Source organism: Agaricus bisporus (assembly GCF_000300575.1).
Source record: "Agaricus bisporus var. bisporus H97 unplaced genomic scaffold AGABI2scaffold_10, whole genome shotgun sequence".
NCBI classification, from domain to species: Eukaryota; Fungi; Basidiomycota; class Agaricomycetes; order Agaricales; family Agaricaceae; genus Agaricus; species Agaricus bisporus.
In genome coordinates this window covers 505,595-532,902 of record NW_006267345.1, presented here as the reverse complement: position 1 = coordinate 532,902, position 27,308 = coordinate 505,595, and the positions used below count along the sequence as shown (strand labels likewise).

The following is a 27,308-nucleotide window of genomic DNA, read 5'->3' as shown; positions in this document are numbered from 1 at the left end:
GATTCAACGCTTCTCAATGTTTCGATCCTAATCCTCTTAAATACCATGGTGTCTTCGTGAATCATGTCTGCAACCATGACAGAATCACCCGCCGCAATTGCCCAGTACGTGGTCCCCCCCAGCTCATCATGCGCCCTGTCGCCGGTTACCTACTCCAGTCCCCCAGAGAAGCAAAGAGCACCCACCAGAGTCTCAAGGAACTCCTCAACTCAAGAGAGCTATTCGATAGGGATGTCGATATTCAACGAAAGAAGCAAGTCTTTTGCCATTGCTTCCGCCGTTTCACCAGGCTGACAACATCAATCAAGTCTTCGAAGACTTTATCTGAATCTGTTACTTGTGCACCCGTACGCAAAGGAATCCAAGGACGTCGAGAATCACTTATGGATGCAAACGTCTTATCTGTTTATTTCTTCATACAAGTCAAGCATCGCAAAGCTTGACAAAGAAGTTCTGGCAAACGCTCGGCAGCAGCAACAGCAGCAGCAAGTACACCAGCGAACGCGCCACGCGGATGAGCCGCAGCCGCAGCCGCAGCCGCCAGATTCCACCCGGGCACAAACGCAAGGGCCCCAATACGCTAATCCACGTGGCGAAGTCGAATACAGGAAACGCATCCAACGTTTCCGGCAGTTTCTCGCAGAAGAAGAAAAGTTCTGGACATTATTAGTTCAGCGAATGTACCGGACCTTTGGTCTCACGGAAGCTCAGCCGGCACTGGTCGAATTGGGACTTTTCTCTGAGTCACAGGACGGTACCGTGGAGACGAGCCACCCCAATTCCGAAACGGGTGATACAACTCATCCCAGTCGTGGCCGATTCCAGAACGGTCGCAACCATTTCCAGTTTCCCCCAGAAAATCCCGATTCAAATGCCTTTCTACCACGTCCTGAGGACCGGGGTGGCCGACTTACTATCTTCAGTAAAGCGCTTGTCTGCTTAGGCGATATCGCACGTTATCGGGAATTGTACAATGACTCTAATGGACGTCCTAGAGCTGGGCATGAGTCGATGACGTCTTCGAGGAAGAAGAATCGGAGAGGACAAGAGGTAGTACCGCGAGCACGAAATTATGATAAAGCACAAAGGTGCTACGAGCAGGCACGAGCACTCGTACCGAACGAAGGGAATCCATGGCATCAGCTTGCGATTCTTTCCACCTATCAGAAAGATACTTTCTCATCCGTTATAAAGCATTATCGGGCCCTTTGCGTGCAGCTGCCGTACGATACGGCCATGGACAACCTGAATCTACTACTGACCAGGACATTGAATACCTGGAAAAGGCGGAGTCGGTCGGAACGAGAGAAACTGCTGGAAATTGAATCTCCCCCACACGTGGTCTTCGAGACTTTTAGAGAGCGGATCATTGCCCTCCATGCTTTGTGGCGTATCGGGGCTGAAAATGGGATTGAAAGGTACTTATATGCCCCTACCAGATAGGTCGGTTCTCATACATTAATAGAATGGATTCGATCTCCTGCAAACTTGACCAACTAGTGCAACATGATTTCAACCTACTGGTGTCCCAGCGGCACCTTTTGCCTGACGTTATCTCTCAAGTGATCGTCCTGTCGGAGAGTGCGTTTTGCATAAATCGTATGATTCGTCCCAAGGCAGACCGTCAGTTACCTGCGAGCACATTCGTTCTACTCGACTGGCGCATCATCCGACACATATTCGATCTTCATTCTACATTACTGGACGTTGGAACGGCTGAACTGGCCGTACCTCCCCCTTCCGACGTAAACGGTGGTGAGACTAGCCTCGCGTTGAAGATTACTGCTGTTTTCAGGAGGACGCTACCTGGGCTAAGAATTGCTAGCAAGTGGATCATAGCGAATCATAAAACCATCTTGCAGGATCCAGAATTCGTTGCATGGAAGGAACAAGAACAAGCGAAGGGGATTCAGATATCGAAGGAGTCTCCTGAAAAGATTAGCGGATACTCTGTCCAGACGATCAAATTCTGGGATAGCTATATTGAGTTCATCCGGGCGCTCATGGAGGCCTTCCCGAGGAAGAACTTACCCACTCTCGTCTCCCCTTTGGATGAAGACCTGGATATGCGCGGGTTCCTCCCGTTGAAAAAATCTATGGGAGGAGATGGCGAACAAGGTGATCTGGGTTCTATTCAGACAAGAGAAAGGCCGCACCCCAATGCTGAGCAGCTGATGAGAATACACGACTTGCTGGAAGATGCAAGGCGAATTTCAGAACTACCGGTAAGTTTTGTTAACCTGCTATGACTATCACATCTAATGGAATGCAGCATTCTCCCGTCAGGCTTGTAGGTCGCACTGTCATACTCAACCAAGGCATGATAGAAAGCGTGCGTCCACGTACACATCCCGAACTTGCGGACATTCACAGTGAACTCATGGAAAATACGCCACCTACTGAGGAAGACGTGGTGAAGCAAGCCATCGAAGCCCACGATACTGGATTGTTGGATCAAGATTTTGATGACGAAGAGGAGATTGTTTATATGCAGTATGTGATTTACCTTGTACTCTTCCACGTTACTTAATGGGCAACAGGTCATCATTCTCGCCTGTTCTACCACCCGCGCAATCGCCTGTCTCTCGGCCGCCCCCTGTCGTACCAACTAAACTTCTCACTACCCCAAGTGAACTCGCCCCAAAGTCGCCAATGAATCTTCCAAAGCAAATTCATCCGCCTCCACCCGCACCTCATATACCGCAGAAAACTGCTGCAGATCTATTGAATGACGTGATGTCAGGTGTTAAGAATGACCCGCAACCTAGTCGTTTTAAGCAGAGCATATGGGCAGCTTCTTCGGATGAACAATCTCTCAAGTTCGCTGCTGGTAGCTCTCCCAAGAGCACCTATCAGTTACCTCCACAATATCACGGCGACTTGTCTCCAACATGGACAGGATCTCATACTCTCACCAGCTCTCACGTAGTTCAGTCCAATGGCACTGGACCTTTACAGCCAGGGCAAATGCTCGCCCAGCCTTCTCAGCTCTCTCAGCTCTCTTTGACGTCTAGGCTGAGCAATCAGTATCACCATCAACGTGTACCTTCACTCCCATCATCCACTTTCCAGTATTATTCCACATCCAACCAAACTGGACTGCGCGACTCGCTTCCTTACTCTCATCTTGCGCAGACGCAACAGCAGGTACCACACCCTAAACCAGCGACAATTGAGCAACTCCCGACTTCACCGTTCTTGCCTCCCCAGACCATGAATAGTGGATTTGTGAACAATGGCCTCAATCAATCACACACATCTATTCCTTTTAGAAGCCCTGTAACGAGTCCCGGTCATTCAAGACAAGCATCTTATGGACAAGCACGTTCACCGCAGCAGTACTACATGTCCCGACCACCCGTACCAGGCCAGCCGTTCGCGTCTTTACCACAAGCATGGTAAGAGACAGTATACGCTTGTTTCATCGACTCCAAACCGGATTTTCGTCGCATTTTGTGGCGAGTCCTTCAGGGAGTAATACCAAGGACATCTTGAATTTCTTGCCAATTTGCCGAGGAAGATGTTCCTTTCTATATTACCCATGCAACACGCTGCCCAGTTTCCTCTTCTTTGTGTCTGAATGGAATCTTGTGAATGCATCATTCCAATTGTTTTGCTGCGCCCGTCATCCCTTGTGGGATTCAAGTTCAGAGCTGGTCGACTTGTTCACTCACTTTCTGAGGGTAGTACTTTGTCCTTATTGTGATGTGATGTGTCTAGCTATGAAACATACAGCAGCTTCGATGTCTACCTTTAGTCTTCCTTCTGCGTTTGTAGTACCTTATGCGACTCTTTAACCATCGCCTCTTGCCTTCGTCACCTTTTCCTGTCCGCACAGTTCCACTTGTCTTCTTATGCCGAGTTTCTAGCGAAAAGAAGTTTGTTCATTTGTATTATTCTCGCCTTGTCTATTAGAAGAGATATCATGACCCTGTTTACTGAAAGCAGCATAAGAATCGTTTTTGAAGCTTTTACACTCTTACCTACCTCAGACGCTTAAACTTCTACATCTTGGGGAGTGGTACCCTGATTTTCGGAAGCGATTTCCCAGGGTTTCTTGCGTGCCGGCACAATTGACGCGCTTGGTGTTTCGTCCTGTTCATGTTATCATTCAATTAACTTATCTGAAAAAACGAAAGGAATGGGAAAAAGAGAAGGACGGACATTTAGAGAATCTGGGATGATTTTGTTGTTGGGAATTTCATCCAAACGGCCGGCCTCGATGAGTTCTTTGATTTCAGCGAATGATAGAATTTTGGTGTCTTCGGTGGTTTGAGAGGGTGTTGGTACAGTGGTAGTTGCGGCCACGGGACCGGTAGAGGGCGGTGATAGTGACTCTAGTTCGAGATCTTGCTGATTGAGGGATTGTTCGTATGCCTTGACCTCGTCAATGGTTATCGAGTTTCCTGTTGTCCTATAAGAACAGCATAAATCGGTCAGCGTCTTCTTCTATATACACGAATATGTAAACACGAACTTGTTAAAGTAAAATACTCTTATACGTCGCAGTAATTCATCACGTTCGTCCGAAGATGAATTGTCGGATAGGGCATTGCCAGCTAGAATGCTTGCGAGACCTTGCTTTGCAGAAAATATACCTCTTTCTCATTTGTTGGTTTGGTGAGAAGGATAACCCACCTGGTAAGTCTGGTCTGTGTCAAATGGATAAGATGTAAATTGTTCTAGGGGGTTGATTGTTGCTGGACGGGATTCACTACTTGACGACATGAGATGAAGCTGGGAGTGGTTGATTATCTAATCTATATGAAGGGTTGATCAAGAGCTTAAGGTTAAGTTGCGACTGAGTGGTGGTGGTACCCCTTAGCATAATCGCCGACAAGAATCTCTCATTGGATTGTCGAAGAGCGAGTAACAAAATCATTTACGACTATAAAGCATAGCTTCTAACAATAGCTGTATAGGATACAAAAGTTAGTGATCAATCTGGTCGCTGTCAAGATATCGGTCGACCGAAGGTAAGAAAAAAAGAGTAGGCAGTGTCAACCTTCATATGCTCCCAACCAGGGTCGAACTGGTGATCTCCGGATTAAATGACTCTTCAAAAGTCACTCATATTTCAACTTATGAGACCGGCGCTCTGACCAACTGAGCCATGGAAGCTTATCCTCAGCTCATTTGCAAAATAGAGTCCCACCGATCCATTACCGACGAGCTATTAGTATTACAAAAAGAAAAACAGGAAGGTATGGCACATGGAGAAAACTTAAGCTTTCATTAACCATGGTTTATTCGACACAATCCAAGCGTCGAGAATTTTCCAAAATTGAGCGACGACAGCTTTATCAACGTGTCGTCGATGCGGGTCGATCTAAAATAGCCATTTGAGTCACAATATCTACGATGACCGGGAAGCCATTATACCTTTAACTCTGTTACGTTCCAGTCTTGTATTTTGGGGTTCGGAGGATCATTTGACCATGTCACATAAATCCCCTTGACTATCAAGATAAAAATAATCAACATAATGAATTATCGAGTTGCAGCAAAAACCTACCATGATGGAATAACTGTCTCGGTTCATTCCACTTGTACGGTCGAAACTGCCAAGCTTGACCCGTAGTCATAACACAAACCACTCTATCCCAAGCATCAGCACCAAATTTGGCTAAAGCTTCAACGCTATCGACAACGAAATATTTTGCTTGAGATTCGGTTTCTTTTCCACTTGAGTCGATGTGGGTGCGGCGACGGTAAATTGCAATGAGATCTTCGGGTCGAGTGTTGCCTTCTGCCATAGCGTGTGCTCGGGCTTCTTGCGGTGGTTCAAAGCTGTGTTATTTGAAACTATTAGAGATTGTAGAGATTGGATATGTTGAAGGCTCACGTAGATTCTTGGAGAAAGCGTTTGACGTTGTACATGGTGATAAGAGCGGTTGGAGAGGATGATATGATGATGATGGGTTGGAAATTGCCTATAAGACGTTAACGGAGATGAAGGTTTAGACTAACATGAAAGACTGACGCGCTTTCTTTGCTTGAAGTTTAGGGTCTGAATGATAAAAACATAAAGTTAGCAAACTTTATTTACGGGGTAGGATCATATCTGAATTGCACACCTGGCGTCGCAACAGGCTGAGTAGCTCCAGAACGAGCAGCATCTCTAAGCTTTTTCAGTTTATCTGCAAAAATAGTTCGTACAGTAGCAAAGTTCTGACGGACAGTCAGCTAAAGATGCATAGCGGAGTAATAAACGCACGTTTGGTTTGTTACCACGCAGAACTGTATTTCGGTCCCTCAGCTCTACTTCACTGAGCTTGATTTTCTTGACCACTTCGGCGTCATGATAATCGGGAGCGTATCGTCGTTTTGTAGGAGATGAAGTAGGTTCTGCAGCTGATGACTTAGGAGCAGTAGCCGACCGTGAACGAAGATCTCGTGGAGGTGAGCCCGGTGGTGTCGTCGACTCAACTAACCGAAACAAAGTTAAGTGCTGCTCTGAAAAGGAACAGGATGAGCTCCCACCTTCAGCTGCAGGTATTGCATCATCATGGTCAGGTATCCGACCCTCCAGCACATCCACTACCTTTTTCCTCTCGGTGACACTGACAAAGCCAACCGTAAGACCATTCTCTCGAGTCTGTTTCATATATTCCGTAGCAGCAGCATCACGCAAATGCCATGCAAGGTATAAAGCTTCGGTGGTATAGAAATCCTGCGGTGAAGATCCCGACGTCCCGGGTTTGCGGTAGCGGGTTGGAGTTGACTTTGGCACACTACCGGTGGGGAGAACGATGTGGGTTGCAGCAGCGAGAGCGGTACATGGGCCTTGATCGTTTGCAAAGGCGACGGGTGTTTTTGAGGATATTGCCTGCCGGAGGCCACTGAGAGTATCCATAGTCGAATTACAAACTGGCGCTGCAACACGCGGCTGTAGTAGCCATGTGACTTGGATGTATATCAATATTGATTTGTGATTGTGTTTAACGGCTCAGTTAGCTGAACGGCTGTAGCGGCCCAATCCGGAATGAGCGGGGTTCCTCTCAGCGGGTTAAGCCATCAGTGCGCTGGTTCAAGACTGTCCCCTCCAGAAAACTTGGTTTCCACAGACCCTCGCTCCGTAAGGAGTGATCCGGACTTGGAATAATTTGTCCTTGACGGGCCAGGGAAGCTAATTCCGCAACCTGCAGGACTTGCCTAGTTAGTCTTCGGAGATCAGGGCATGTCGTCAGTCGCGCAATGGCTCGCGCCTCGCTCAAACCTTTTTACTACTTCAGTACATTATTAATAGTTACTACAAGAGCTGCAACAACCGTTCGTTCAGTAATCTTATTGTAGAGTCAATGCCCAGCAGAACACCCTCGTCTGGCCCCTCCCCCGTAACAACCTTGGTATGCGCGAAATCAATCAGCTTGACCGCAAACGGAAGTCCTTTCTCGTCTTCGTCTTCATCTTCGTCTTCTTCCTCATCATCCACCTCCTCTTTGTCGATGCTCTCAAGCGCCTCTTTCGCCTTATCCCAATCAGCTTCATACACGATCAATAAACTCCCGCCCACCATCCGCAGCTCCAATTCCCCAAAAGTTTCCCTGATCTCTTTAATATCCCTGATGATGCCTTCCAAGATCGGGCGTAGAAAAGCGCGAGGGAGGCCACTAGAACCTTCACCTGATGCTTCGCTACCCTCCCTTCCTTCCGGAAAGAATTTTGTCATTCCGCCAAGAAGATCGGCCGCTTTGATTGACTTGCCGTAGGACTTGGGTGTATTGACTGCTTGTCCTGTGATATTGTCATAAACCTATTAGAGCGTTTGATAAGGCTTGATTTCCAACACGATGTTTATTGTAAAACGCACTTGAAAGCCTGTGAGGCGCATGCCGGTCTCGAGTGAGGTAGTGTTCTTTGCTGTTTCTATCATACGTGCCACTTTTTCGGGTGAAGCACGATCATCGTAGAAAATAGTACCGAGCTTGATGTCCAGAATATTAGGTTTCGTAAATCGATTGGTTATATTTTCCAACACTATCGACTGTATTGACATTTCCTTCATATCAGCCAAAAAGAACGAAAGTTGGGGGTTTTTTTTGGAAAGAAAAACAACATATCTTTCTTTTCCGAAACTGGATATGGTTTCACCGGGATCGTTTGCTCTTGTACCTTTGATTCATCTAATTCACCTTCCAACTTCAATGTTCCGAAAAATTTGGGTATATAGGGTAGGAGGGAAGATAAAATTGGGTCTGATTGGAGTTGTTGATAGAATTGGAGTTCATGGTGGAGGGCGGGTTTGATTAGGAGTTCGCCGTCTTCGGTTGTGAGTACGCCGGGATGACCACCGACTTGAGATGTGAGGGATTTGGCGTGGATAGTGGAGGTGGTAGAGGACATTTATCTTTGGTAGTACGAGGTAAGAAGATAATAGGTTTAAGTATAAGAATAGCACACGGTTTATGATCATATCTATATCCATCTATGATTATGATTGAAATTCACCTACGAAAGGGCCAACGGAACAGGTACGGAGATCATACTCGTCTGTAGGAGACGAGCGTCCTCACCTCATACTTACATTAAATCTTGACTCATCGGTCAATGGATTGTATCTCGGAGGACGTGCCCTCAGCATCGACCAAGTATCACCAAGGCCGCAAATACACGTTATAACAATACACGTTGCCTCATTGGCTCATGATTGATATAATTATAATCATCTTAAGCACTTACCACCACAATGCCTCAGATCCTCGACCACGCATCCAACATCTACCTCTCCATAACCCTCTCCCCCTCCTCCCCACTCTTCTCTACCCCATCCGCTCTATCCACCGGCAGTCATTCTTTACTCACATATCAAGGTCAAGTGGGTGCATTATCCGATGTTCAATTATACAGCATCCCACGTGGAGGACTTGAACCGAATTGGGATAGTATTCAGGAGGATGTGTTGAGGGGTATTAGGGAGAGAGAGGGGGTTGTGAGAGTTGATGTTGTACAGCCGCCAAAGCAGAGGGCGAAGAGAGGGGATGAACTTTGAGTGCTACACTATGCTCCGCGTCTTAGAAAATGGTTATGTATTGTGTCTTCAGTTTTGGAAGTTGTATAAGAAATAGCGGTTCATGGTTATTTGAAGCGACGCTCTGCTTAGTGCTAAGTTATGCGTATTGCTTTCATGCACTGATATGAACAACTTTGGATATCTGATTACGAGGCATGATTCAGCTCGATGCAGCTCTTGAACGAACACAAATAAAACGGGAAGGATGCTCTGCCAACCAGGAAAATGTTTGTCCGCATATAAGAAGGCAAATTATAAGACACGAGCTCCTCCACTGAATGTGCAATGCGATCAATTTTTCATTTTATCGAGTGGTAGATGGATAGCGTTTAGATTCGAAGATTTGTCTAGGTGTTCGCGGTGGCTGGAACTTGCGATGGATAGGTTGCTTGTGGAATGCCAGTGGGGGCAGGCCGGCTTGCTTCCGCATTTCGTCTTCCGCCCAGCGTTTCTCGAGGGATGTACCATGGATCCAGATTTTGTGGAGCGAGGAACGAAGCAGTGGGACCAGTTGTGGATAACGCATTAGATACAAGGAGGCCTCAGGGTAACAGATGTACACCCAATCTAAATCGCATTGAAATTCGAGTGCCAATATGGAAAAGTTGGTTTGCTCTTACCAGGTAGAATCCATTTGTCACCATTTTCTCGAACTTCCTCGTCATTGAACTCGAGTTGCGGGACGCCAAGTTCGTCTTTGGTTCCTTGGGCTCCTCGTGTCACTACGAGATTTATTGCCTCTTTGAACCTGGTGCGCAGTTTCCGTCGTTTGGCTGCATGTTTGTGCGTTTTTGCCTTGCTGATGGAAAAATACAAAAGCATTGGTATCGACTTGCGAGGGTGAGGTAATAATATGGACGGCGCAACTACTCTCGAAAGGTCGAAAGGTCCCTGTGTTTCAACGTCCGAATCTTGGAGTTGGGCTGCGCGACTAAGTCTGTTAGTCCAAGTGTCGATACTTGGCCTCCCCGGGGTCCCTATCGAGTCAGGATGGGGGATAAGCAGTGCACTTGGAAAGGCAGAGAGGCGAAAGCATTCTGTTCTGATGGAAGGAAAGGCTCTGATAGGTGTTTTAGTCGCAGGGTGCGTTGGGTCGAGGACGCCCGGCCCGATTTTGTGCATGAAGAGGTCATTCGGCGAACCTGGGCCGGGGCTACAGAACTAGAAGAAAGATGAGACAAGTGCGCAGAGAGATTGGGTGTGCGTACGTGGACATTGGAGTACAGCGGCGGCCTGGCGAGCCTAGCAAGTGTGGGGCACTTTTGCATCGTAGTTGATTCAATGTAGCTCTTGTTTGGTCCAGAGGCTCACACCAAGCAGCCAACCCACGCTGTACACCTCCCTTTCGACCCACCTCAATGTCGTCCAGCACGAACAAACTCACTATAGAGCGCAATCAGCGTTTACTTCTCGAGCTTGCCTCGAAACCAGGCAATGGTACCTTTGTCTTCCATCCAACTCTATCACACATTCTGATCCGACCACTTCGCAGATGTATGCGCAGACTGTAAGAGTCGGAATCCCCGCTGGGCTTCACATAACCTCGGAATTTTCATTTGGTATTTCGCTTTCGTGTATAATGGATCTTGGCACGTACTGACGTTTTCCGAGTGTCGGATGTGCAAGCATCCATCGCAAGATCGGGACCCACATAAGCAAAGTGTTAGTCGTCGCTTGTATGCGTCGAGGATATATGAATCTGACTTCAAAGTAGCAAGAGTCTTACGTTAGACTCGTGGACAAAGGACCAGGTCGACGTGCGTTCAACTCCTCCATCCCAGGAGCTCATGGCTAAAAATATAATACAGAAGATGAGAGAAATTGGCAATGTCAAGTCTAACGCCATCTACAACCCAAATGAAGTCAGGAATCCGCCGCCGACAGTATTAGATGATCCGACGCGGGACAATGATCTTGAGCAGTACATCAGATGTATATTGCATTGCATCCTCTTTTCCAATGTCGTTTCTCTCATCACTTTTGACAGCCAAATACGAGTATCGACGGTTTTTGGACAAGAAGGCTCTTGCTACGTCAAGATTAGGGCCATCTAGATCTGCATCGTCTGTCCCAATTGCAACCGCTGCACCTCCCACTCAACCGACCCGGCCATCTACACAGCCGCGCGTAGACTCCATGCCTGCCACCGCCACTGATATTGCTGCAGATATGTTTTCGACAACAAAAGCTCATCTTCAACCCCGTCCGACTATGCAGCCGCCGATTACACAAAGTCAGCCCACTCGGTCGATCTCCCAGCCTGCAATATCGCAAAATCCACTGGTTCAGTCGGCGCCAGCGAAGAGGCCAGAAGGTGTTTGGGCAGATCTAGTATCACTTCAAGGGCCTTCCTCCAATGCGTCCCTCCCCCTACAGTATCAAGCCAGTAATCCGACGTTTAGTGGAATGACTGCCGGCAATACGATGCCCATGGGTTTACCTGGTGCATCCGTAAACATGACTGCTTCTGGACTTCCATTAAGAACTTCGTCTTTGAATCCTTTCTCTCAGTCATCTTTTGCGACAGGTGTGTTGCACATACAAATTAACACGCACTTCGATTTCATGACTCTTTCAACAGGTTTTAACCAAACCAATCAGTCCTTTCTGCCTCAAATGCCTCAAATGCAGCCGCAACCCACTTCTGTCCCATTCCACCAACCCACGCCCCTACCGTCGTCTCCAATGCCACCTCAGTTTCAACCCCAGTTTGTCTCCTCTAGTCCAAATCCACAATATCTTGCCCCCAGTCCCAGTGCCCAACTTATGCCGTCTCCCAGTCCCCAGCTACAACCAACGATGCCAAATCCTTCCTTTCAGCCTGCATTCGGTAACAGTCCTGCGAACGGTTTCGCCCCGGGATACATGACTCCCAGCCCACAGCCGATGATGGCTGCTATGCCCGGACAGACGCAGATGTCAGGCATGGGAATGCAGCCCATGGGAACCTTTAATCCGGGGATGATGCAGCCACAACAACAGCCTATGACCATGAACGGTCAATATGGGCAGGGACAATATATGCAAGGCGGGTTTCCAGGACAGGCTGGCACGCAGCAATGGGGACCTTTGTAGCGCAAAGTTCTTCCCAAGTACTTACGTCAGGTGATGATTTTGGGTATTTTTTTACGCCAATTCCCTTGGGCTTTTATGGATGGATCTATCTGGAATTCATTGCTTTCTCTCTGGAACAATATCACGAGGTTCATTTTTCTGTGATTGTTATGATGTCGTTTAGGTTGGAGTCAGTTGAGCTTGAATCAGGTGGGCGGTGGCGTCCGCTGTCGACATGCTTTCCGGTCGGAAGATGGGAGGATGTGAAACTGATCACTCGCTACCCTGATGTGGTACATAAAACCATAGTTGCGACGGCATGCAATGTGGTGGAGGGTTGCATTCGCCGTCGCCAGCAACATCCCTTCACGAAATACCTGGTGACCTGTCTCCCCGTGGTTTCAACCATCTCCACTTGCATCAGTCCACCAACGGATTAGAAGAAGCATCCAAAGACGGTAATGACGCCACGAAGCAATGCGGTACCCTGTATGCATGCAAGTCCACGACTTTTGAGTCTTCCATTTGGTACAATGGGTGGCCCAGAGCTTTTGGCGCGTGTCAAGTCCTCGCGGAAAGCACGATTCATTTTACACACTGATGATAAATGAATTTGGAAGTTTCATTTGCGTTGCGTAGCCCGTGTGGGATTGGTGTTTCGTTAGCGTGCCGGATAAAAGAAGAAGACGTGACTTTTTCTTAATATGCTTTTCTTCCCTTCATTTGAAGGAGACGTATACTTCTGAGCTTAGTCCTCTTGCAACGTCTTTCCTTTCCCCCCCACTCAAACTCCTACCCTTACTTCCTGAAAGTCAACCGTTTTCTCTTGTCCTTTTACTACCATCTCTCATGCATCCTACTACCTCTCAGTCGTCTGGATCGAGTAGCTCGCTACTCAGCGGCGATGGCTATGGGACTCCATACGGAAACTATTCAAAGAAAGGACTATTGAAGGATATGTCTTCGAGTTTAATAGGGAACAAAAGCACGCAAAATCTTCGTCTTGCCATTTCCAACCCCTCGGATTATTCGATACCTGGTGTAACACCAGGTACTCATATCCCTTACGCCATCGCTGGCGCACGCATATACCACCATACCCAACAAATTACATCAAATAACCATCATAGTGGCTCACTCGGTTTTGGAGGCAATCGCAGTAAGGATAATAAGAAGAAGAATGGTGCTAGTCCGTGGGTGTATTCTTATTTGAAGGGCACGTTGGTTTTTGGGCGGGATATGCGACCTTCTGGTTTATACGATTACGAAGACGCGATGAATATTGAGCGGATTACGGCAGCAGCAGCAGTTGATGGTGGTGATGATGATGATGATGATGATGCGCCTAGAGGAGATTATTGGTTCCAACTTGTGGATGATGAAGTTGGGAAAGTGGTTTGGAGGTTTAAAGTGCCGATTGATGATGCGGATAGGAAATTCAAGTATGAATTTGATAGACCGTTTTTTCATGTTTTTCAAGGAAGTGTGAGTTTTTGTTTTTGTTTTTTTTTATATTTGAAATTATGAATTTCGGGATATTGATTTTGATGGGCGTTTGTTTTTTTTTAGAGTCGGAAGTATGGGTTTTTGTTTGATGATGATAAAGAGGCGACTGTGTTCTTGAATCAAGTCAATGCTAGAACTGAGACTGCAATTAAACCCGTTTCACCACGTATGTTTTTTCTCTGGAAAACTGCATCGAATTTATTTAAAACTTTGGGTTTTATAGCAGCTAAAACTATTAAAAGTTTCTCTCGTACTTTTAGTATTAGATCGCACAAGAAAACGAGGAAAACTTCGTCTTCTCATTTAATTCCTTTACCGAATTCTTCGGTGGTGTCTGCGCCTCCTACTGTGACGTCTAAATATCTTGCTCATGTGGGGTTGGGGCAGACAAATGGTACGTTCAGAAACATTTATCAGAAACATTTCTCGATCTAATTGTTTTTTTTCTTTTCATGAATTTAGAATGTAGATCGGTGGAGATATGAGAGAGATATGTTGGGTGTTTGAGCATTCCTGATTGAGTTCGAGATTATTGGAAGGATATTTAAACGACTGGCAGAACGGTTGTAGCAGACTGAAAACATTTGGTTGGTGTATATATGTATCGTGTTTGAACTTTTGAGGTTTCGTTAGCCTTGATACTCAAATTTTTGTACTATCGTAAAATTATTTCATTTCAATCTTTTAGGCCAGGAAAAACACACAATATCGATATGGGTGGTAACGTTACCTGTGTGTTATTTATTGAATTTCATTCTTCGTCACACGTTGAAAGTCAAGCAATCGATAGAATCTTATGGCGCTCTCCCGAAGGGCAAGGTGATACTATCGAGGCAAGAAACAAAGCAATTGCGCGCCGCTCTCTCTGATTGTCGCTGTATCTTATAATGGAGGGAACAGTCGGATATTTTATGGACAGAAATGATCTATAACCCTGTGTTCAAACGTCACGGTTTTGGGTCTGTAGGCAAACAACATGGTTAGCCCACAAATCCTTATGTCGAAGAAACTAAAGTGACAATTACCGACATGGACTCGACTGCTATCGAATATCAGATTTAAAGAAAATTTAAGCCTAGATACAGTTACAACAATAATCTTCTCGAAAAAGTAAGGATTCACGTTTTCTGATACATTATTTTTCACTATATGGCGGAAAATAATCTCACGACAGCCCACAAGGTATTCATCCAGATCGCCGCGGAGTGATCTGAGACGTGAAATAAATGAAGCCTCTTCTAACTATGGAGGAGGGGAAGAGCTCGCGACGGGTCAAACATCTAGATCGGATACAGATTCAGGTGTGATGCCTAGAAAGAGTAAATCAACTGTATCATACAATTCCAAAGAGTTACTTACAAGGAGGTACAATAGGAATCTAAATGGTGATACCGACCATATTTGAGCCAAGCGAATGAACAAGCAGATCAGCACTTGGTGATGCTTTAAGGTCAGAACTTACATCGTAAGTGATATGCACGTGTCTACGATTGTTCCCATTCCCTAAATTAAGGTGGGCCGTATCCAATGAATCAAAGGCTTCCTCGATAAAGTAGGGCATACGTCCCGAGGAAATAGTGACACGGGTGAATGTGACTTCATCACAATGGTCGAGGATATTTACCAAGTTTATTAGCTTCTGAGTCAACGAGTCGCGCTCCTGATACAAAGTATTCGAAGCCAATCAATAATATTATTCCCCAACTAAGCACCTACCTGTAGATTGAGCCAGTCTAGAAAATCATCAAATTCCCAAAACCATGGAATGTCGCTGCCTAGAACACTGAAGAAATCCAAATTTTGCAACTCTTGATACAAGTTCATAGCGTAAATTCCCTTGACGTGAGAGCACGCCTTCCACAATACAACTAGAGACTGAGCTTTGACGTTTTCAAGGCAGGTTTGCACGTCTTCTGATAGTGAGAACCAGATATCATCTGTTCAGAAAGGGATGATAGAGTAAGCGTGTAAATAGATATATCGTCAGCATGGTGAGAAAATCAATACCCTCTTGTATTTCGTAAGTCAAATCTGTATGCCAACGAAGTGCGGTGAAGGCAACGTCATAGTGGACTGCAGCCTCGTCAAGGCAAAATTCACCAGAACGCACTGGGTCTAATAAGAAATCACCGAAAGAAGCATGATAAAACTCGATAGGATCGTCGAAAGCATCGGATGGGGAGCCAATGCGAAGTACTGAATGTATCCGCTTCAGAGCATGGTCGAAAGCAGCCTTTCCTATGTGGAGAAAATTCGCTTGCATACGAGCAGTTTGGGAGGGACCGTCATGCGGGTAGAGAAGAGACATCCCTATGATTCGCATCGTGGTTGGCCGAATCTTAGAAGGAATGGAGGCTAATATATGTCGATAGAGAAGGTCGAGGGTAAGATATGGATTTTCGACACCTGACGTATTAGAGCCTTCGAGGATCTTTATGCAGATTCGTAATTGACTCAATGGATCACCAGCATCAGCATCATCTATGAAACGCATGATAGTAGAGGCAAATGCAAACAATCCAGATGCAGCCCTGGCAATCCGTTGCAGTTGATCTTCGTGTGGCCAGTCGTGGCGGAGAGAAGCCGAGCATTTTAGCCGGATGTTGTGAAATTCGCTTCGAAGATAGATCAAGACATCCCTCTGGCCTTCTTCATCATCAATTAATATCTCTTCTCGTCTGCAGGTGACCTGAAAGTCCGCCTGTGACATTGTGTACTTCAGGTGCCATTCCGGCTGACTACAGATCAACCACAATAAGGGGAACTCAGGGAAAGAACGGACATGGTCGCTGATGAGCTCAATGAACTCGCATTGCGCTTCCTCACTCTCGCACTCGTCCAGACCGTCGATGATGATCAAAAGTGGATTATGGATAGCGGAAGGGTCTTGAGTCATGATGATGTGAAAGGGGTCGATGAGGAGTGCTTTGAACTGAACCCGTCGGGTCTTCCTCAAGATGGTGGGATCTTGGGCAATTTTTTGCGAGATAATCCGTTTGTAGACGACGTGTTTGACAGCGAGCTGATATGCAAGAGTAGGAATGATACCATTCGGGTCATTTCGGTGATTGGGTCTTGATATGAAGCAAGAAGCGCCGAGGCGGTCGGCTTCCTTGCAATAGTCAGCAGCTGTCTGTGCAACGGCGGACTTTCCAACTCCTGCGGTACCAAGAACGTAGAACATTCTCCAACTACGTTGGGGATTGAAGATCCAACCGAGTATCTGTCCTCTCAGACTTTGACGAGTGTCTGGGTGGCACTTTGGAGGAGGATAGCGAGCGGAGGAGTCATGTTCGGCACCTTGAATCGTTTTACTTTCTAGCAGCTGCATAACTAATGCAATCATGAGATATGAAACTATGAGGATAGATTTTGAGCGTACTTGCTCCTCCCCCAGAGTCAAAGGTGTTTGAGATATTGATCATCGTTGGATTATTGATGACCATGTCATGTGCGTTTGGAAAAAAGCCAGTAGCCGGAGTAGGATCGGATGCTTGATCCATGGTTACAGAGTGTTGACCCGCCAGCTACCATATATACTCACCTGGCGTCGGGGTCTGTGAAATTGAAGTTGGTAGATTACCCTTGGAGGCTGCGATCGAGGACCCGGGGGAAGTGCCAATCGAGGGTCGGGTTTCTACAGAGGAAAATGTTGATGTGGATGCGAGGTCATGTACTTGGCCAGACCCAGCCGTCAATGGGGGGTGCGAAATTGTAGGGTTGGTCGCATTTTCATCTCTGGTTGGCCTGTGTACCTTGAAGCGAGTTATGAAAGATTTGAATGTCTCTACGAGCATCGGCATCGTCGCGAGAGGAGAATGTGATCGATACACGATGCTTGATCGATTGATCGACGATCTGATCCAGCTCCTACTGGCATATATATAGTTAGTCCTTTCTTTTCTCGGACACTTTGTTTTCTCGCCTTACACCAAATACTCCATATACTCGTAGTATTTAGTATATAAAGGCCCCCAAGGTAAGGGCGATCTTTCAAATCGATAGCTGTACAGCGTACACAGTTATTCTCTCGGGTTGAGATTCTCCAAGTTCAAGTTGGACGGGAACAAAATCAGGGACGAATCTAGCCTCGGTGACGTTGCACCTGTCGCCATTCTACGATTTAAGTTGCTCCCGAATTTCTAGTATATGGTGACAAAGATGGTGAAGTTATAGGGTTAGATGAACCGGACGACGTACGAGAGTAAACACAATTTGATAAGAAGCGACTTGGGCGCCTGCTCGGGTGTGTTGTAACGAAAAATATTGATACGCATGCAATGTGAGAAAAATTGAATGGGAGATGATTGAGGCGGCGATAAACTTCGATATTAAGGATAAAATAGCATAACATTAAGCGTAGGAAACGATCCATAATTATGAAGCGTTCTAGAATCGAGTCATGTCTCTCCCAAACATCCCTGAAGTGGTGAATCAGAAGAGATCGAATATCAAACCTCAATCGATACTCACAATTTAAAAACCAGTAAGTTGGCACCAAGATCCTGGAATAAACATGTTGAGTATGCAACTTGTACCTTTAGCAATCCAGGACTTACTTGTTCCTCCAACTGAGCGTCATAGTAAAGTACGCGGAACGCCAAAGTAACCAAGCTACTCGTCCTGTTTCTTTCGACATGAATTTGTCCTTCTCTCCTTCCGGAAGTGTCGAAGAACGATCGTAGATAGCATTCCTAACATGATTATCAGTCTGAGTTCGAGCGTCAGGATATGTAAGTCGCCTGACCAGTTCCCAATGTACGCCAGACTGCCCTGGTTATGGAACTCGAAGGGTTCACAATGGTCCTTATCCTTCGCGAGAGTATTAAGTTTGGTAATCATGTAATGCGCTTTCTGGGAGGCGACTGAGGTATAGGTTAACTAAGATAAACGATCCTTGAAAAAGCGGGTACCTTGAGCCGTTGCTGGTAAGGGTGCCTCTTCAAAGGTCGCTGCGTCACCGATAGCCCAGACATCCGGATTTGGTTCATTCGTTTCTTGCATGATAACATTGAGCTGGTCGTTGGTGATGACGCTGAAATTCGCCCGATCGATATATGGTAAATCAATGGCCATCGGATAATCTATGGACGAACCTTTGGGTCTTAGGGTTCTTCTTGACTCCGCTCATTGCTGAAACAAGTGGATTTGGTGCGAGGCCCGTAGACCAGACAAGAAGCCCAAAAGGCACTGTCGCCAGTTCAATAACGTATAACGGGGACGCAAAAGGCATACATACCTTCTCCCTTTTCCCGTATAAACAATTTTCCCTTCAAGTCGTTTAGCATAATAATTTTACAATGAGAAGTTTAGAGCTATACCGCTTCGACGCGTTCTACATGATGATTTGTGAGAATGTGAACGCCTTCACGAGAGAACATTTTCTCGGTGTATCTTTATTCATCTGGTGAGCGTTGTGCTGATATAAAAGAAATATATGTACTTCACAAGTGACTGATCAAAACTACTCAGAATGCTGTCAGCAACATCATAGAGCGTGATATTTGTAAATCTCGCGAGGTCAGGATAATGAGTACGGACGTCCGTCTGCAGTAAATCGTGTAGTTCTGCAGCAAACTCGACGCCTGTTGGGCCTCCACCTTCAGAAGACCGAATTAACTCGTTATCAGATTCGGTGAAGGCGGCTGCATACCAACTACACAGAAATTGAGCAGATTACGACGCTCGACGTCAGATATAACTGGCTGGTTTGCCTGTTCGAAACCTATCCGATTCAATGAGTTCAAACATATGAGCCCAGGATTAGAGTGAAACATACATTCAAGAATTCTACTGCGGATTCGGCGTGCATCTTTGACATCTTTTAGGAAGTAGGCATGTTCCTTCACTCCAGGAATATTGAAGGCTGGAAGACATAAGCACTTTTTGCCAGAGAAAGCAACAGACAGTGCATACTTTGAGAATAAGCACCAACAGCGATTATAAGCTTATCGTAACGCGCAGTAAATGGAATGTTGGCCGAGGCTCGGTAATTAGGATCGTCAACTTTGGTTGGGTCCGATGATTCTCTTGTTATTGGCCGTGTGGCAGGCATCTATGAAAACCGAAAAGTCGGTATGAATCAAGGTACTTCAGCAGCATGGGTACTCACGCATGTCAAGGTCTTGCGACTAAAATCTGTTCAAAGGTCCAAATTTGGTCGGGAAAAGTAGAAGGAAAGGCAGGGCATACCAATATTATCGCACCAAGCTTGATAGTATACCTATCCTGCCACCTCAGCCAAAAAAAACATGTCTAAATGCCGATTACGCACCGCGGCAGGGACATATCTTCGAACCTGAGAGTGTGTGAGACAACCACGTAGCTAACCTACAAACCGAAAACACTGACTGGTTCAATGGCAGTCCGAAATTCGAGTGTTCCAACAGCAGTGCTAGCTAGGAGAGGTGTAAAGTTGAAATACGTCGTAGGCGAGATAACAACGACATCTATGTGCATCAATTAGCCGAGTAACCTTTGGGAAAAAGAATAACATCAAAAAGAACATACCGTAACGCTTCTTGTCAATCCCTCGTAGTAGACCGTAGCCGCCCCATCCAGACCCTAAAATCACGACTCGTTGTTTCTCTCTCGCTGCCGTTGAGCTGAACTTTCGCGCGATGCAGAAACGAGCGGCGCGGAAAGAAGAGGCATTGAGACTAGAGGAGTGATTAAGAAGCCCCTGCATGGATTGGAATGTGGACATAGAAAGAGAGTCCTTAAGTCATGGTGAATGCGGGAGTTGCGGGGGATGTCGGAGGTCATCGATTCATCTATGTCATACAAAACCACTATTAGTCACACTACGTGCAGTATGACGTGAATGTCCAAAGTTCATTTCCACGACTCAGGTCTGCCATCAAAATATTCAATAACGAGAAGCTTGTAATAACGCAGACGCCGCATGCAGTGAAGGTCTTCACTCGATGATTGGAGTTTTGTCCGTCAAGATATTCTGCATGCTGGTAATTTTCAGTTTTTATACCACACTCTTCATCAGCGGAGATATTTGGATTCATTATACAATTCTATAGACACACATTTGCTAAAGATACATATAACTAGAGTATTCAAGATACGATACAGAAATGATAATCAACATCTAAAAGGCGTGGAGATATATCTGGAAATGCGGGCCATTACTCGTTCAGAGGATTTCGCAATAGCACGGGCAAGTCGCTTCCTATTGAAGCGTTTATACCCTCGTAGGTCATCCCTTTCATCTAAGACCATAGTTTTACCGTCTTCGAGTTGCGGCAGTGTAGCTTCTTCGTCCTTTAGTAGCTCCTTCCAGTCTCCATGGCAAGTTACACAAGAAATTCGGGAACACGTCAAGTCGTAGCATGGCGACCGGATGATTATGATCGAATCATCTTCGTCGGATTCGAGGTCATACGCCGACGATAAAACAGAATCCTCTAACGCAGGTCCAAAGTCACCGAGAGACTGATTTCCAAATTTGAAATGGTTTCCGTCCAGCCTAGCAACACCTTGCTGATATAACGAAGCTGTCGAAGGAAACGGCTGCACCTCGCTTTCCTGGTTCTCCTCACCAACGTCGATATCAGAAGCATATCCATGGCCTTGGCCGCCTTGTATCAGGGAGCTTGTATCCGTGAAGCATGCATGAATAGACTCCGATGCGTCTCGAACGCAAGGTAAACCGGACAGCGATCCTTCTGGAAAACCGGGGCAGGGAGGATGACGCAAGTCAAGAATTTCATCCCAGGTATCCGCATTGAAACTAAAAAACGGGTGAGATTGAGCAGCAAAACCAGTTAACCGCTTTTGAGGATCCTTTGATAGAGTCTAATGGGAATTTCGATTAAGTTATTAAGAGGAACAACCTCAGGATAATTTTACCTGACAAAGGAAATCAGCGAAATCGCCTTCATCAGGGATTACTTGGTGGTCTTCAGTATTATATGCTAGCTCCAAGAGTACCGATCCGAGACTCCACCAGTCGGCCTTGGTGTCAAAAACAATCTTTCCTTGGTCGTCAGGCTCCAGCAATTCCGGAGCCGCATACTTGCTTGTTACAATTACTTTTGAATCCAACGTGATCATTCCAAATTGGCCACTTCCGCAATCACAGTCCGAGAACGAGTCACTTGTGTCATTCGAGCGGCTGTTCATACTGCCCAGCTCTGAAAGATCGGGATCATGTCGCCTCTGTAAGAGATTCGGTAACGCCATCGCCATAGTGAAATCGCATATCTGAACATGACCGGCAGGAGTTACCGAGATATTGCCCAGTTGGATGTCGAGATGTACGATGCCGCGGCAGTGAAGGAATATCAACCCCAGAGTTAATTCTGCTGCAAGAAGCCTAAGGGAGAGCAGTATATCTTCATAAATCCGTTCCGTATATCGCTGGAAAGTCCCATCAGGATCCAAATGACGTGTAGATGTTCCTGAGTGAGATGGATAGTGTTGTAGGCAAAACCAGTCCATAAGCGAAGTGTCGTCAAGTTTCCTTGGAGAGTAATCCTGCTATATGCTATGAGTTATGTTGTATTGGTAGGTAAGAGAAAAACATACGTGCATAGCATAGACTTTCTCGTCCTTGCAAAATATATCGTATATTTCTTGAGTAAAAATATGCCCATAACGACGGATTGCCAGTGTCTCAGATGATTCCTGAGGATACGCGAGCACTGCTGAACCAACCAGGCGATCCAGAACATCCAGTAGCGGCTCGAGTCGCTCTTCTGTTGCATCTATGACCAAGTAGCGAACGTGACCAGATTTACCGCACCGGCCAGCATTGAGAGATGGAGTCCCGTCAATCATGGAAACACAAGAGAGGCCACGTGGAAGCGACCTGGATGAACAGCAGAAGAGCAGCAGAATTCCTTGACACTTCAGCGTCCAATGGCGGGTGTTGACCAGTTGAAACCAGGTTGAAACCCAAGTTGAACAGAATTTGATCGGATCATTCGCTACATGACCGGTCGATCACTGTAAATCGATCACATTCTTCCTTTATTGAAGTCGGGGCTGAGCGTAAGAACGTGAAGAGAACGTTGACTATGGGAAGTCGACAAAGATATACACAGATGATGCCCATAAATGTATGGTAAACATGCAAGTGATCAAATTGATAGCACGAGCAGAGAAATGCGCGAGGAGAGAAATTCAATACCAAAGAACAAACTACACATCTTTCCAAGAAATCAGACGATAGCTCGGCATCTGTCGACACTAAAACCGACTGTAACGATAGTTACTCAATCACTATCTTCAACCTATCAACGTTCACTTACTGATAATTTCTTGTAAGGGAAAGAAAAAGTGCTTACCATCCTTCCTCTAGCCCTCGTAGCAGCCGTTCTCGAACTCCTAGCAGTAGGCTGGAAATTTAATTGACTCTGCCTCGAGCTGCTCTCCGCCACAGCCTTCTTTCTCGCAGGTGTCCTTTTCGTAGCTGGTTGACTATACCAAAAAATCACTCACACGAATTTTCTTTTGCCAATTGACTGATGAGGAGAGTTAACGAACCTTAGCACAGCAGCTCTACTTTTTCCTTTCTTCGGTGCCACCTCTTCAGGTTCTTCATAATCATCTTCATCTTCATTTGATATTTCAATCACGTCGTCATCACTCTGTATAACATGCATCAAAATTCAGAGCATATGTTTAAGTCAACTTTTAGCTTACCTCAACAACAGCTTTCTTTCCTCTCCCTCTCCCAGCTGCAGGTTTCTTCGCAGGCGCTTTTCTCGTTGTTGTTGTGGCTTTCTTACTACGTCCAGCACCAGTAGTGGTAGTCGCTTTGGTGGTGCGAGAAGCTGCAGCCCCACGTTTCTTAGGTGGCGGAGCCGCATCCGAATCTTCATTGAAATCAGAACCGTCTCCACCCGCACCATGGTCCACAAGCATGGAATCATCAGACTCTGGAGGCGGTTCTGCCCGAGCCTTGGCCTAGACGTGATTTCTTGTTATTAGATAGGTTGCACAGAGAGTGAGAAAGAGTTAGTTGACCTTGCCCCTTGCTTTTTTGACTTTAGCACGTTCTATATACTGTCGTTCGTGTTCTTCTTTCGCCTTCGCCAACTATATGTGTGTATCAAATACAAGGCCTCGAAAGACGAAAACGTGGAGAGGGCGTACCAAGTCTTCAAGATCATCCTCGTCCATATCTTCCTTATTAGCCACACTTTCCCTCAGTGCATCTAAAGCCTCCTCAACGTGTCTGCAAAAATACTCTGCATGAACTAACACAGGAGGATAGTAAAAGGGACATACGTCGCGATAGCGTGTAAATCATCCTTCTCCACATACATCTGTATAGCATCCGACATTCCAGTCTCACCCAACAACTGCAATTCTTGCGCAGCCAAATACTCTCTCACAAGTGTCTGTACCCTCACTTTTGACAGTTTTTCTTGTACGCTTAATTCAGGATCGTCTATACTTAATTCCGGTTCATCTATCGCCACTTTTCCAGCTCGACTTCCGGCTGTTGATTTTTTGGAACGGTGGAATGTTAACACATCTCTTGGGTTGGCTATGCGGCCTTGAAATTCTTGACCAAAACGGATGGGATTGAATGTTGCTGTTACACCAGTGGCATTGACCTTGAATTATAGATACAAAAATACGTTTCTGATGATAAGGAGGGAAAATGGATACGTACTTTGAGTCGGATGAGGGGTAACATGGGTTTGTTTTCTTCTTCGCCTTGAGCTTTTGCACGTTCATTGCGTTCTTCAAATTGCTCATGAGCTCGTTCTATCAATGCATTGACGCGCGACTTGAGGAATTTTGCTATTTCAACGTTGTCTGTGATATCAAACCCTTCTTCTTCCGAAGCAGATAATAACTGAATTTCTTCAATTACGAAAGGTCGGACGGTATGTAGCGGAATAGGTGTAATTTGAAATTGCTTGTGATGAATTTCGAGAAGAGCTACTTTTCTTTTTTTCCTGATGTGAATATGCGTTTTGCAGGTTGTAAGAGCAAGAACTTACTTTTCTATGGCTTCACCATCAGCTAAAGACGTTGCGACAGAGGAGCCAGGTTGCGTGATGTAATAATTTTTTCCGGCGACAGACTCAGGTACGATACGACAATCGTGTTCATGTCCCCATACAACAAGGTCAATACTATTATCAAACATCCCTTCAGGAACAAATTCCTGCGGACCGTGCTTCACTCTGTAATATGATTAGAATCGTTAATATTTTAAAACTCATCAAAGCTCACCTGTTTTGATGTAATAGTAGTAAATTGAACCAATCATCCTTATTCTTCGGCATATACATCCTCACACGATTGCTTCGTAGTTCAAAATGCATCCTTTGATCCCTGACATTGCCGATTCCGTACATGCCGAGACGAGTATTGCCCTTGCGCAACAGGACTGGGCGCACAGCAATACCTGTGGTCTGCGCAGTGGCATCAGACATGGGCAAATCTATCTTGCCCATGTAGTTGAGGAGCCCTGAAACAGACAAGATGTCGAGAGCACAAAGGGCGCCATCGGCTCCTGTACCCTGTGGGTCGTCATGATTTCCGTGGATTGAGAATACAGGGATTCCAACATTAAAGTTTGGATCTTCGTAATTTATGGCAGGGAATCTGTGCACCGAGACATGTCAGTAGCGAGTAGGCAACGGGCCTATCCACGCACGAGAAACTTTCGGCCTTGCCTTCATTTGGATCACTTAACAACTCCAATTGCACTGGTTTGTCTCCCATGGTGTATTCCCTCAATAGCGCCGCAACTCTATAGAGACAATCTCGTGATGGTTTGTTCTCGTGAAACAAGTCCCCAGCGAGAAGGATGAAGTCGACCTGGAGACAGTCAGAACTGTCTTGGGTTTGGACGCGAATATACGGACGTCATTTTTTACGGCAAGTTGTAGGATCTCTTCAAAGGTGTTGATGGAGTCTTGTCCGCGAATGGGGTCGCGTTCATTGTAGCCGATGTGGTTGTCCGTGGCGAGAAGGATACGGATGGTGTCATCCGGGGCTGAAAGCGTGTGTTAGACGGCGATGACGCTTATGAAGAGACCTACAGGCGTGTTGGATGGCTGGTGCTGGCTGGGAGGAAGATTCGTTGTCGGACATGAGGCCTTGAGGACGCGACGGAGCAGTCGTTCTATATTTAGTTACGAGAAGAGAACGGTATATTCCCACGCTCTACCTCTCTCTTCTCTTATTCTTCTCCATGGCACAACAAAACCCGTCAAACCCGCCGTCGCGGTTCATGGTCGTATGTTTTGTCTACTTTAACCTGCAGTTCATGCGCTAAATCATATATGGGACAGACTGGCGTCGTCGTGTTCTATCTCGTGGCTGCACTGGCGGTTCGTATTCTTGGCACATCATATCTACCAGTAGCTAATTACCTTCTCGCTTTCAGATGGTCATGGTGTAGGCACTCTGAACGATTAGCTCCTTTCTCTGCACTAACGATGTCCGTAGGAACAAATGGGTGCTCAATGCCACGGAAGCGCCACTCTTTTTCCTTTGGACGCAGCTGATGGTCGCTGTGCTCCTTTTCCTCCTCTCCAACCTATTCCGCCTCCTTCCAGATAAATTGACTCTTGACCTTGCGGTGTGCAAAAGTCTCACTCCCCTCGTTCTACTCAATGTCGCAAGCTTAAGGTTTATCTTTCTGTATATCCTTTGTTCGCCATTGCTAACAGGCGTGCTGCAGCTTCAGCAACTATACCTTGAAATATGTCGACGCCTCCTTCTACCAGGTTGCGCGTGGCCTCTTACTACCCTTCACTGTCGTAACATCCTATATCTTGCTACACTCCCGTCCCTCTTTCCTCATCCTCTTAGCCTGTTCACTGGTAACCGTAGGCTTCGTCGTCGGAGTCTTCCTCGATGGCACACCCATATCTTTGATCGGCGTCGGCTTTGGCGTTGCCAGCTCAGCCATTGCCTCAGTTCACTCCGTAGTAATCAAGAAGAGTCTCAGCATTGTAAATGGCAGCGCTCTCTCCCTGTCATGGTACAGTAACCTTCTGAGCGCCATTGTATTGATGCCTGTCATCGTATTGGTCGGTGAAATACCCTCCGTATTTAAGCTCCTCTTCAATCTCGACGAGCTCTCACAACCGGAGAATGTTATGAGCCCTTTGATGACTTTCGTTTGGGGCTCTATGATCACTGTGAGTTCATCGGCTACACTTCTGCATTGTGCTGCTTAACATGTCCCTCATAGGGTGTTTTCGGATTCCTCATGAGTATTGCTAGTCTTCTGTCAATCAAAGTAACGTCGCCCATCACACACATGGTTTCATCTGCCGTGCGTGGTGTTGCTGCTTCGCTTTTGGGAATGTGGTTATTCCTCGATATCATCACAATGTATGTCCCTCCCTGCCTTCTATCAGTGTCCCTTTGTTCACAAACTTGACCTGCTGTAGCGGACGCGCATCATCGATTGCCATCATTCTCCTTGGCTCAATCTGGTATACCTGGATCAAACACAAAGAAACTCTCCCACCTCCAAGTCAACCTCCGCAAGGCGCATATGAACGTGTTCCGATGGAGGAAGTAGAATCAGGCGAAGTCAAAGAACGGAAACCGGAATAGGAGATGATGGTTATAATAATACCCTAAATACGCATTTTTCCCGTTTAGATTTGCACATTTCACTACAGGGCTGTTGATACATCTATAATTCACTTAAAGTCTCAAAGAACTAAGTAGCGCCGGTCAGTGAGGAAAATATGTTTGGTGTCCTCCCATCACCGGATCATTCAAAACCGGTATT

At 46.1% G+C, this 27,308-nt stretch overlaps 13 protein-coding genes and 1 non-coding gene across 14 annotated transcripts; 5 read left to right on the top strand and 9 right to left on the bottom strand.

Moving 5' to 3' along the window:
* Window positions 1-7: 7 nt before the first annotated feature.
* Window positions 8-3,939, top strand: AGABI2DRAFT_209582 (hypothetical protein). Its single transcript, XM_006455141.1, has 6 exons — window positions 8-104; window positions 167-253; window positions 309-1,418; window positions 1,466-2,225; window positions 2,273-2,493; window positions 2,541-3,939. The coding sequence occupies exons 1-6, from the start codon at window positions 64-66 to the stop codon at window positions 3,400-3,402; spliced, it is 3,081 nt and encodes a 1,026-aa protein (XP_006455204.1). The 5' UTR covers window positions 8-63; the 3' UTR covers window positions 3,403-3,939.
* Window positions 3,940-3,996: 57 nt separating this feature from the next.
* AGABI2DRAFT_75362 (hypothetical protein) lies at window positions 3,997-4,728 on the bottom strand (the record flags this gene model as incomplete). Its single annotated transcript, XM_006455140.1, has 4 exons — window positions 3,997-4,095; window positions 4,165-4,414; window positions 4,478-4,581; window positions 4,639-4,728. 4 exons carry the CDS (start codon window positions 4,726-4,728, stop codon window positions 3,997-3,999), a joined length of 543 nt encoding a protein of 180 aa, XP_006455203.1.
* Window positions 4,729-5,012: 284 nt separating this feature from the next.
* Window positions 5,013-5,121, bottom strand: AGABI2DRAFT_t109. Its single transcript has one exon. It is a non-coding gene; the product is annotated as a tRNA-Met (tRNA).
* Window positions 5,122-5,224: 103 nt separating this feature from the next.
* AGABI2DRAFT_153259 (hypothetical protein) lies at window positions 5,225-6,856 on the bottom strand (the record flags this gene model as incomplete). Its single annotated transcript, XM_006455139.1, has 7 exons — window positions 5,225-5,329; window positions 5,383-5,459; window positions 5,516-5,790; window positions 5,846-5,933; window positions 6,078-6,171; window positions 6,218-6,429; window positions 6,484-6,856. The coding sequence occupies 7 exons, from the start codon at window positions 6,854-6,856 to the stop codon at window positions 5,225-5,227; spliced, it is 1,224 nt and encodes a 407-aa protein (XP_006455202.1).
* A 113-nt stretch (window positions 6,857-6,969) lies between these two features.
* AGABI2DRAFT_209575 (hypothetical protein) lies at window positions 6,970-8,359 on the bottom strand. Its single transcript, XM_006455138.1, has 3 exons — window positions 8,080-8,359; window positions 7,814-8,002; window positions 6,970-7,756 (listed from the first exon to the last, which is right to left on the bottom strand). Exons 1-3 carry the CDS (start codon window positions 8,344-8,346, stop codon window positions 7,253-7,255), a joined length of 960 nt encoding a protein of 319 aa, XP_006455201.1. The 5' UTR covers window positions 8,347-8,359; the 3' UTR covers window positions 6,970-7,252.
* Window positions 8,360-8,689: 330 nt separating this feature from the next.
* On the top strand, window positions 8,690-8,992 carry AGABI2DRAFT_121139 (hypothetical protein; the record flags this gene model as incomplete). Its single annotated transcript, XM_006455137.1, has 1 exon — window positions 8,690-8,992. One exon carries the CDS (start codon window positions 8,690-8,692, stop codon window positions 8,990-8,992), a length of 303 nt encoding a protein of 100 aa, XP_006455200.1.
* Window positions 8,993-9,317: 325 nt separating this feature from the next.
* AGABI2DRAFT_75906 (hypothetical protein) lies at window positions 9,318-10,135 on the bottom strand (the record flags this gene model as incomplete). The annotated part of the gene is made up of 2 exons (XM_006455136.1): window positions 9,318-9,580; window positions 9,634-10,135. The coding sequence occupies 2 exons, from the start codon at window positions 10,133-10,135 to the stop codon at window positions 9,318-9,320; spliced, it is 765 nt and encodes a 254-aa protein (XP_006455199.1).
* A 236-nt stretch (window positions 10,136-10,371) lies between these two features.
* On the top strand, window positions 10,372-12,088 carry AGABI2DRAFT_121137 (hypothetical protein; the record flags this gene model as incomplete). The annotated part of the gene is made up of 6 exons (XM_006455135.1): window positions 10,372-10,450; window positions 10,506-10,689; window positions 10,728-10,770; window positions 10,822-10,945; window positions 11,001-11,540; window positions 11,595-12,088. 6 exons carry the CDS (start codon window positions 10,372-10,374, stop codon window positions 12,086-12,088), a joined length of 1,464 nt encoding a protein of 487 aa, XP_006455198.1.
* An 828-nt stretch (window positions 12,089-12,916) lies between these two features.
* AGABI2DRAFT_121136 (hypothetical protein) lies at window positions 12,917-14,080 on the top strand (the record flags this gene model as incomplete). The annotated part of the gene is made up of 4 exons (XM_006455134.1): window positions 12,917-13,552; window positions 13,637-13,739; window positions 13,797-13,967; window positions 14,043-14,080. 4 exons carry the CDS (start codon window positions 12,917-12,919, stop codon window positions 14,078-14,080), a joined length of 948 nt encoding a protein of 315 aa, XP_006455197.1.
* A 1,426-nt stretch (window positions 14,081-15,506) lies between these two features.
* On the bottom strand, window positions 15,507-17,138 carry AGABI2DRAFT_209572 (hypothetical protein; the record flags this gene model as incomplete). Its single annotated transcript, XM_006455133.1, has 3 exons — window positions 17,118-17,138; window positions 16,960-17,066; window positions 15,507-16,906 (listed from the first exon to the last, which is right to left on the bottom strand). Exon 3 carries the CDS (start codon window positions 16,902-16,904, stop codon window positions 15,507-15,509), a length of 1,398 nt encoding a protein of 465 aa, XP_006455196.1. The 5' UTR covers window positions 16,905-16,906; window positions 16,960-17,066; window positions 17,118-17,138.
* A 770-nt stretch (window positions 17,139-17,908) lies between these two features.
* On the bottom strand, window positions 17,909-20,319 carry NDE1 (NDE1 mitochondrial external NADH dehydrogenase). The gene is made up of 17 exons (XM_006455132.1): window positions 20,084-20,319; window positions 19,925-20,022; window positions 19,848-19,871; window positions 19,766-19,796; window positions 19,686-19,711; window positions 19,490-19,628; window positions 19,353-19,439; window positions 19,227-19,298; window positions 19,017-19,173; window positions 18,895-18,967; window positions 18,813-18,843; window positions 18,670-18,763; window positions 18,487-18,608; window positions 18,321-18,438; window positions 18,133-18,267; window positions 18,047-18,078; window positions 17,909-17,994 (listed from the first exon to the last, which is right to left on the bottom strand). Exons 1-17 carry the CDS (start codon window positions 20,277-20,279, stop codon window positions 17,963-17,965), a joined length of 1,467 nt encoding a protein of 488 aa, XP_006455195.1. The 5' UTR covers window positions 20,280-20,319; the 3' UTR covers window positions 17,909-17,962.
* A 349-nt stretch (window positions 20,320-20,668) lies between these two features.
* Window positions 20,669-22,366, bottom strand: AGABI2DRAFT_121133 (hypothetical protein; the record flags this gene model as incomplete). Its single annotated transcript, XM_006455131.1, has 3 exons — window positions 20,669-21,382; window positions 21,437-22,066; window positions 22,115-22,366. The coding sequence occupies 3 exons, from the start codon at window positions 22,364-22,366 to the stop codon at window positions 20,669-20,671; spliced, it is 1,596 nt and encodes a 531-aa protein (XP_006455194.1).
* A 411-nt stretch (window positions 22,367-22,777) lies between these two features.
* Window positions 22,778-25,648, bottom strand: AGABI2DRAFT_209568 (hypothetical protein; the record flags this gene model as incomplete). Its single annotated transcript, XM_006455130.1, has 13 exons — window positions 22,778-22,821; window positions 22,876-23,008; window positions 23,075-23,178; window positions 23,234-23,497; window positions 23,558-23,629; window positions 23,687-23,768; window positions 23,822-24,153; window positions 24,213-24,492; window positions 24,547-24,732; window positions 24,782-25,156; window positions 25,209-25,372; window positions 25,420-25,550; window positions 25,597-25,648. 13 exons carry the CDS (start codon window positions 25,646-25,648, stop codon window positions 22,804-22,806), a joined length of 2,193 nt encoding a protein of 730 aa, XP_006455193.1. The 3' UTR covers window positions 22,778-22,803.
* An 85-nt stretch (window positions 25,649-25,733) lies between these two features.
* Window positions 25,734-27,232, top strand: AGABI2DRAFT_194846 (hypothetical protein). Its single transcript, XM_006455129.1, has 7 exons — window positions 25,734-25,793; window positions 25,849-25,887; window positions 25,944-25,954; window positions 26,006-26,188; window positions 26,241-26,703; window positions 26,757-26,899; window positions 26,959-27,232. The coding sequence occupies exons 1-7, from the start codon at window positions 25,749-25,751 to the stop codon at window positions 27,125-27,127; spliced, it is 1,053 nt and encodes a 350-aa protein (XP_006455192.1). The 5' UTR covers window positions 25,734-25,748; the 3' UTR covers window positions 27,128-27,232.
* The last annotated feature ends 76 nt before the right edge of the window (window positions 27,233-27,308 follow it).